Consider the following 9,179-nt stretch of genomic DNA (forward strand, 5'->3'; position numbering starts at 1 on the left):
GCTGTGCAGCTGACGTGACGGAGCATGTGAGCAAATTGAAGGAAAGTTTTGATAGTGCCAACCCTATGAAGAGAGCTCTTCTGACTCTCCGCTGTTTAATGCTCTCCTCACGGACTTGCAGCAGCACCCCGTAGCCACCATACGCCGAGGCTTGCAATAGATGACCGAGGTGGCCCATGCTGTGTAGCCATCTTGCCGTAGCTCGTGAGCAAGGTCATGACGATGGAAGGGAAGTTTTGATGATGGAATTTCTGGCCAATTAACTATTTTTTATCTGTATTAGTATACTAGTAAGCATGCACGTGCAACGCACGTCTCAAACAAAATGAGTTGATATAATATAATATTAAAATATATTTTCAAAAGAGTGTCATATTTTGTGAATCTATTTTTTATGTTAGTGAGTTTTTATTACCGAGCCAACTATCTTTTGCCAATGATATGAGCGCGCGTGTAACACATGATCCAGAAACATGTCATCACATAATATGCACGATGACATAATAATTGTATTATAATTTGTTACAAAAAGATATTTTAGAGTCAATAACTATGCATCTCTTGAAGGTCCCTCTTTTCAAGCAATGAAGGTCCATCCATTGATGCGATCTATGATGCTTCGTTCAATTGATGGGATATTGTCTTGAGCTTCATTCTCTTCATACTTTAAAATATGCACCAAAAATTGTTTTCTCGGTTCAAAATCATCCTACATATGCATTATGCAACATTGTTATAACAAAATAATGCGCAATGTGTATACAAATAAGCATGGTGTAAATACTAACCTGGGGTATGGGAAAATATAGCTGTCCATCACACATTGAGTGCATGAAATTAAACACCAAATAACCCGACAAGGCACTGCATTTATAAAATATTACATTGTCTATTGAATAAATCAATTAATCTTGTAATGCATTGAAAAGATTCATACCCATGTGAGTTTGTTGGAACAACAGGAACTTCCCATTTCCATTTAGAGATGTCGTCTTTGAATGCAGGGTTTGCAACTTGGAGTGCACGGTTTAGGTTGTTGACCACAGTTTTAAGTACAATTTTTCCCAAAATAGGTATTGGTATCGGATCCATAATTGAGACAACTTTTTTATTTTGATCGAAAACAAACAATAGAAATATCCCACAAATATCCCAAGGCAATAAAATCTGCAACGATGCATACATTTAAAAATTTAAAACATTAGTTAAGACATGACAAACCATCGTTACAAATTAAAATTTTAAAACTTACTGTATGACACTGTGAAATATGATACTCATTACTGTCTGGCCAGCTATCAAACATCCATTTCAACATAGCAATGACCATATTTCCACGATGACGTGAGTCTCGTGCATAGTAGGACATGAACTAAAATAAGAAAAAGAAAATATTAGTTCCATGAGGCAAAATGTAATACATGATTATAATGACTTACACAAAAATTTAGATCCATGTAGTGACATGGAATGTCTCTGAAAAGCTGGACTTCGTGGCACGCTAGTATCCGTACAGCCATATTGAAGCAATCAACATCCATGCATTCATCATTATTTAATATGTTTTTTATTTGTCTCAAATTCAAACTAATGGGATAAGGATCAGAGCTTTTCACCCATTCGCTTCTGTAAAATTGAAATTATGTAAATTATAATAAAATCATACTAATTTATTAAAATACAAAATGAACTAAAAATATATGGCTTACTCTAGTAGAGCGACATCATCAACCATACCGATGAACAAACAAAGTTCATCTATTAAGTCATCATTTGTTGGAGTGAGAGAGGGCGAAAGGATAAATGATTGCGACTCCTGCTCAACTTCTGACGATGTATTCGATGGTTTGAGGTTCTCAGGGGGTGTTTCCAAAATCATACAATCCGTGGGATCTGTGTTGTCTTCGTCATCTTCAATGTCTCGATTTCTTATATTATCATCATTCAATTCCGAGTCCACTAAAATGACGGCTAGTTTTGTTCTAAAATCTGTGATATGATCCTATTAAAACAGAACTGATAGTTAAATAGTGATACACCATAGAATGTAAGTATAACGATACACATCGAAAAATACCTGTGTAGGAGAGTCAGACAAAATTTCTCCTGTGAAGTACTCCATAAAATTTACCATCCACAAACCACACGATGACCTGCATGATTACAAAACTTAATATATTCAATAGTTTCTTTTATCAATTTTATAGATATTTATATAAGAAGACTTTTAAAATCATCAAATGATCATGACTGTAACAAAGAAGTGATGATAAAGAAAATCCCGCGCTCACTCATAATCCCTCTCTGAAATGTATGAAAAATAATGTAAGAAATTAATATAGTTTGGTTAAACGTGCTTAACAGTGGAGATTAGTGAAGTAGTAGTATTAAATAAAAAAACTCAGTTAGTGAACCTTCTACTGCCCCCTCACTCCCTCCTCCACAGGCACACGCCGATTCCCTTAACGCAGCTAGCTAGTCTCTGCTTGGAGTTCCACGGCAGATAAAACACCAGGCGGCTAATGGTTTTCCTTGTACGAACATACATACATCAAGGAAATCTCGACGAAATCCAAGGTTGGGCCCAACTAAACAATGGCGGATGTGATGTGATGGAAGGCGACGGCTGAAGATGTTCCAAGGTATAATTGTCAGTAATTTCAGCCTCACGCAAAAGTCTATTCAGGAGAAACAGTACGTACGTACGTACGAGAGGAACCCGTGAGCCGAAATGAGCCATTTCAGGTCGGTTTCCTGGCTCCACAGGCAAACGCCGATTCCCCATTCTTCCCTCCCTCCCTCTATCCTCCTTCACTGGCACACGCCACATTCCCCATCCACAGCCGGCGATCTGTGGTGGCCGCCCCTCCCCTTCGTCACCACTGCCAGCCGCTGCGGAGGCCCTGATGCGCCCCGCCCTTTCCCTTCGTCACCACTGCCGGCCGCCGCGGAGGCCCTGATGCGCCTCGCCCTTTCCCTTCGTCAGCACCGCCGGCGGCCGCGGAGGCCCGCGATGTGCCCCGCCCCTCCCCTTTATCACCGCTGCCGGCGGGCGCGGAGGCCCGCGATGTGCCCCACCCCTCCCCTTCGTCACCGCTGCCGGCGGGCGTGGAGGCCCGCGATGTGCCCCGCCCCTCCCCTTCGTCACCGATGCCGGCGGGCGCGCAGTTCCTTGATCTGCCCCGCCCCTTCGTCACCACTGCCGGCGGGTGCGCAGGCCCTTGAACTGCCCCGCCCCTTCGTCACCACTGCCGGCGGGGCGCGCAGGCCCTTGAACTGCCCCGCCCCTTCGTCACCACTGCCGGCGGGGCGCGCAGGCCCTTGATCTGCCCCGCCCCTTCTTCATATAAGGTCGCCGATGTGGCCGAGGAGGCGCTCAAGCTCATCATGCGCGCCGGCGACGCCGGGGCCCTCCATCCTCCTGACGCACTTGCCGTCGCCGACATGAGCGTCTCCACCTTCTCCCGCGCGCCATGAACTTCCCTTCCCCACTGCTCAGGACGCCAGCAAGGTCCGGTTTCAACTCTTATCCCCTCGATCCAGATGTTTTGCTCTCCGACAACAACTTTAATTGGTTGTTCGATTCGGTCCGGAGCAGGAGCAGGAGTTCCTTCCTTCCATGGATGACCACGAAGAGCTCTGCGTGCTGTGCTGCTGCTCGGGACCCTCCCTTCTCATCGCTCGTCCGGGTCCAGGTTAGTCTCTCCGACCCCTGCTTGTCCCCGTCAAATCGGTGCATAGCCTCATTTTATTCTGCAGTCTGTATCCTTTCAGCTTGTATACTTTTATTCTTATTGTGGAGAAATTTGTTTTGTGATGCAACTAATGGGGACACACAAAAAACACATAATGTCGATTGCTTTGAGTTAGAAGGTATAACCATCTGTCTGCAGTCTCTTCTTAATACACTCTTCCCTTGGCCATGCACTGATGTTTAAGTCTTTCCACTTATGAGATTTTAGTTCCATTTGAAGCTTAGCATATTGGAATACATTTTCTAGTCCTTTCAGCTGTTGCATGAATAAATGACAAAGTATTAGCATCACAATCGAAGAATAACAGAAAATTGTCTTATCAAAAGATGGTGCAGTGGGACTAATAACTAACCATAGCAGTGAGGTCGTTGCGGTTCATTCCTGGGCCTACCGAGTCGAGCACCTGGATACATCGCTTCCCGGTATTTATAAGTGCTAGGTACCAATGAAACTCTTCAATGTTAACTGGAACGAATATCTAAAAATACTTTTTTTGTTAGTTTAGGTCCCATGTATACAAACATTTGTCCTCTATTGAATTAATATGTACGGAACTGAGACTCACCATATCATGTTCCAAATAAGTTTTAGCTCTCTGTAATACCCATTTTGGTGCGTCATCCCGTATAGAGCTAAATTCCTTTATCATCTTAGAGATGCATGCATTCTCTAAGAACACACTTCCACCTGACCTCATCTGTAGATGTTGCTTAGCACTTATGCAATGTATGTATGCGTCTATGATCTACAATATCAAGTGCACACCTTGGTTAGGAGATAACAGGAACTCATGTTAATAACATCCTCTTATCATAAAGCTACATATACTTACTTCGTCGCCAACAAATTCTCCTTCGGTTAAAAGGCGTAGTAAATGTAATTTTTTGAGATATGAGTCGTTGATGCTCACTAAATTTCTTTTATCGCTTGGTTCAGTCATGATATTTTCAATCACGGACCAATCATCGCCGGTGCAAGCATAATCTATCATGATGTAAGTCAAAACATTTATTAACAATGAAGAAAATAAATGTAGCAAAAGTAAGGCATAGAAGGACTTGTACGTGCCTTCTGGAGCCACCACATAGTCTGGTGCTTTCTTGGGTTTGTTATGTAATCGGATAGGCTTCACTGTTTGTGGCCTTTTCATGCCGGACGTTTGTGCTAAATCTTCGTCCTCATCTGCCACCATTTGTTCACTTGTTTCATCAAAGGATAATTCCTGAAAGCCACAATACAAAGAATAATTGGTATGCAGGATATAACATAATTAGAATTAGAACTATTGGGACATAGTTGAAAAAGAAAAGATGCCTCTGTCACTTCGGAGACTTCGGAATCAGTGGACTGCGTGCTCTGCTTTTTCTCCACTTCTTCTGTGTTGGCTATTACATTTGATTCTACCAGAGTGTCCCATATAGTTTCCGCCCCTTCGGTGCCCAATGTTTGTGCTAATTCCTCATCCTGAGCTAGCCCCATTCGTTCACTTGTTTTATCAAAGGTTAATTCCTGAGAGCAACATTACAAAGAATATTTTGTATGCAGGATATAATATAATTAGAATTCAAACTATTTGAGACATAGTTGGGCAGAAAATATGCGTCTATCACCTCGGAATCAGTGCCCCGCGTGCTTTTCTTTTTCTCCACTTCTCCTTTGTCGGCTTTTTCATTTGATTCTGCCAGCTTGTCCCCTATAGTTTCTGCCTCTTCGATGTTGAATGTTTGTGCTAATTTATCGTCTTGAGGTGACTGCATTTGTTCACTTGTTTCCTTGAAGTTTAATTCCTGAGAGCAAATATTACAAAGAATAATTCCTATGCAGGATATAATATAATTAGAATTAGAACTATTTGTGATAGTTGAAAAGAAAGCATGCCTTTATCACTTCGCAATCAGTGGCCTGCATGCTATTATTTTTCTCTACTTCGTCTTTGTCGTCTATTCCATTTGGTTCTTCCTCGCTTACTAACTGAAACACACAATAATATAATATTATGTAGGCATGATATTATTATACTATAAATTACATATTGTTTTGTCCCGGCAGAATAACAATAATAGTGTTATGTGAAAATAAGAACCGCCTTTTTCGACTTGGGGTTTCGCATGCTTGTCTTAGGGTATGACCTCATCAATCTGCATATTTTCTGTATCATCGATGATGGTTTGTTCTTGTATTGCCTTTGTTGAGTCGGTGTTCATATCCTCGTATTTGGTGGTACGCTCATTCTTGGCTCCCCCGTCGATGTTTTCCTGAAAACCGAAGCACATATTATTGTCACGCTGTAAAAATAATAGTGACATGTGAAAATAAAAACCGCCTTTTTCGACTTGGGGTTTCGCATGCAAATAAAAGGGTATGACCTCATCAATCTGCATATTTTCTGTATCATCGATGATGGTTTGTTCTTGTATTGCCTTTGTTGAGTCGGTGTTCATATCCTCGTATTTGGTGGTATGCTCATTCTTGGCTCCCCCGTCGATGTTTTCCTGAATACCGAAGCACATATTATTGTCACGCTGTTAACATTAGGCCCCTAAGTTCTGTTACCTTGAAAAACAATCTTATATGTTGGGACGGAGTGAATACATCACAACTGGGTGCACATATTTTGACATGTTTACTTTAACTTAGTGGCATCAGGACATTCTTTCCAACAAAATTTCAGTATCTGTTTCTTTCTCTAATTGTTCATTCAATCAACTTTTTGATATTCACTTGCGTGAATATTCTCTCAAGTAATCAGGTGGATGTTGCCCAAAGAATTTCTACAGTCACACAAAGCATCTTGGCAATTTTGTGGGGTCACACAGGGCATGTTGATTCACTTTGTTGGATCCCCTCTAGTGACTATGTTGCCTTGTAGATGTGAAATCGTGAATAGGATGTAATTACAGAGAGATATCATTACCGTGATGATAGCAGATTGATCCGCACAGGCCACCGGGGATTGTGACCCAGACATGAAGGACGATGGTGGTTCACCACGGACAGATGCTGGAGAGACTTGCGGTGTAGGAGGCCGGCGCGGTGGAGGGGTGTGAGATGCGGCAGTCCTTTGTGAGAGATGATGAAGGAGAGGTGGAAGGAAACCCTACGATGCAAAACCCATTGCTTCTTTCTGCTCCTGATCGAGAGATATATTGTTGTAGGCAATATGGAAGGTGGAAATCACGGGAAATATACTTCCATAGCGTGAGGATTGGGATATGGAAGGTGGAAATCATGGGAAGTATACTTCCATAGCGTGAGGATTGGGAATCGTGAGCGTTATCTCAGGACCCACACTTTCCTTTAATTTATCTTAGGCCCAATGCTTTTCCTTTTTTGCTTTGATTTATCTCAGGCCCAATGCTTTTCTTTTTCTTTTTTTATTCACCACGCATACAGAATTAATGGAGTTATTTTCGTAATACATTTTAATACAAAAATATTGGTTTCAGCTCATCGGAACGTATCTTTGATTTTGTGTGTGTTTTCTCTTACCTTTTTATATACAGATACAGAAGGTTTAGTTCAGTGGCTGTGCTGGACAGGAGGGGCCAGGGAATTGCTTTAAGTTGTTCCAAGAGATGTGAGCCTGATAAAACGATGACATAGCAGATTTCCACTGTGGTGAGTTTCGTACTTAAGTTTTATATTATATTATTGTTGATCACGTGTAAAATAAAATTTTGCAATGAGAAGATACATGCTAGTTATTTCAACCAACTTAAATTTTTCTGGTAAAACAAACTTTTGTCCTGGACGTATGTTCAATATAGTAGTAATAATGCTTGACATTATCAAGAAGCAAGTCGTGTACAATATATTATTAACAGCAATGATGTGTGTTCTTCAGAATTATATGCATAAACAGTTGCATACCCAAACCAGTTACATTAAAACATAACCCATTCGGTTAATTATCAGAACATGGAAATCTGATGGCCCAAAAGTGGAGCACAATCTTTATTGCGTGCATAGTACTCTCTGTTCCTCTGCCTCTTCAATTCTTTGGGGTCTGCATAAGTAGATACCGCAAGTTAGGATATAAGTACATACCGCAAGTTAGGATATAAGCACCAACAAATACAGTATGACATTTTTAGGAATGGGGTGCATCGGTTGTTACTTAGATCCTGAAATGGGGTGCACACTCCCGCACTCTTGGGAGATGACATACCCTTGGCCTACATATGAATATTGCTATCATAAAAAATTGGGAAGTTGATAATGTGCTTCATCAAAGCCGTATTTACATTATTAATAGGAAGTTGTAATGACAGGTCTCCTTGCAGGACCACTCTCAGTGGTTGGCCCTCCTGTTCACTTACACAAAAACAGAAGGCAGAAGATGATATTGGCCCTGCTGTTGAGCCGCAAACATAGAATGTTGCTTTGGCAGGTACAGAAATTGTGATTTATTGGTGCGGAAATTAACTTCTATTCTTTATCCTGACGTATCTACTTGGGACAATGAAGCTATATTTTTTATCCCCACTGCTAGATGTAATCTAAAATATGAATTGCTATTTTAGTTCACGCCAAGTATAGGACATAGGATGCATGTGTCAGTTAGGCTGGAAATCGCTACAGATGTGTAGTATTGTGTTGTGCACATGTGTATATTTTAGAACTATATATTCTGAAAATTACAATTCTGAGTATTGCTGCAACAGGTCAATAAACATTAGCTACAGATGTGTAGTATTGTGATGTGCACATGTTTATATTTTAGAATTATATATTCTGAAAATTACAATTCCGAGTATTGATTCAACAGGTCAAAGGAAGAAGCAGGTCGAAGGAAGAAGTTTAGACTAAAGACATGGTTTGTTCTCTCCTAACCTCTCCCTCTAAGGGGATAAGAGCGGCTATAGTTTGTCCCCTCCCTTTGTCCTCAAGATAGTCTCACCAAGTTTACAAACACCTTAATTTCTTACCAACGCATACAATTCCATTTAAAATAAAATCAGGCAACCAAGTATGCAGATGGTTATGACTTCATCAGAAAGTAAGTAGGCATCACATGCACTTGCAACCTGTTTTTTACAGTTGTCAATTGATCAAGTGTCTTGGAGCTTAATTATCTAGAATGGACAGTCAAGGTAATGGCCCTGAGGGTATGGTGCGAACATATTGGCACATATGTTAATGAAGTAAGTAAAAGAATAATGTTCATATGGATTACATTTACAAATAACTTCGAAACCACAACTCTAAAATATGAATGGCTATTTTAGTTCACACCAGGTCTAGGACATAGGATGCATGTATCAGTTAGGCTGGAAATCGATACAGATGTGTAGTATTGTGATGTGCACACGTGTATATTTTAGAACTATATATTATGAAAATAACAATTTGGAGTATTGATGCAACAGGTCAAAGGAAGAAGCAGGTCAAAGGAAGAAGTTTAGACTAAATTGGAGAGAAGAA

At 40.8% G+C, this 9,179-nt stretch overlaps 1 protein-coding gene across 1 annotated transcript; it reads right to left on the bottom strand.

The window, feature by feature from the left end:
- Window positions 1–774: 774 nt before the first annotated feature.
- Window positions 775–2,193, bottom strand: LOC123066603 (uncharacterized). Its single transcript, XM_044489655.1, has 3 exons — window positions 2,078–2,193; window positions 1,710–2,002; window positions 775–1,626 (listed from the first exon to the last, which is right to left on the bottom strand). Exons 1-3 carry the CDS (start codon window positions 2,132–2,134, stop codon window positions 1,395–1,397), a joined length of 582 nt encoding a protein of 193 aa, XP_044345590.1. The 5' UTR covers window positions 2,135–2,193; the 3' UTR covers window positions 775–1,394.
- Window positions 2,194–9,179: the final 6,986 nt, after the last annotated feature.

The sequence above is a fragment of the Triticum aestivum genome, chromosome 3B, assembly GCF_018294505.1.
Source record: "Triticum aestivum cultivar Chinese Spring chromosome 3B, IWGSC CS RefSeq v2.1, whole genome shotgun sequence".
NCBI lineage: Eukaryota > Viridiplantae > Streptophyta > Magnoliopsida > Poales > Poaceae > Triticum > Triticum aestivum.

Coding starts and splice junctions, on each gene's coding strand:
- LOC123066603 (XM_044489655.1), bottom strand. CDS start 2,134: ATGGTAAATTTTATGGAGTACTTCACAGGAGAAATTTTGTCTGACTCT. Junction 2,003..2,077: donor TGTCTGACTCTCCTACACAG/GTATTTTTCGAT, acceptor CTGTTTTAATAG/GATCATATCACAGATTTTAG. Junction 1,627..1,709: donor GATGATGTCGCTCTACTAGA/GTAAGCCATATA, acceptor TCAATTTTACAG/AAGCGAATGGGTGAAAAGCT.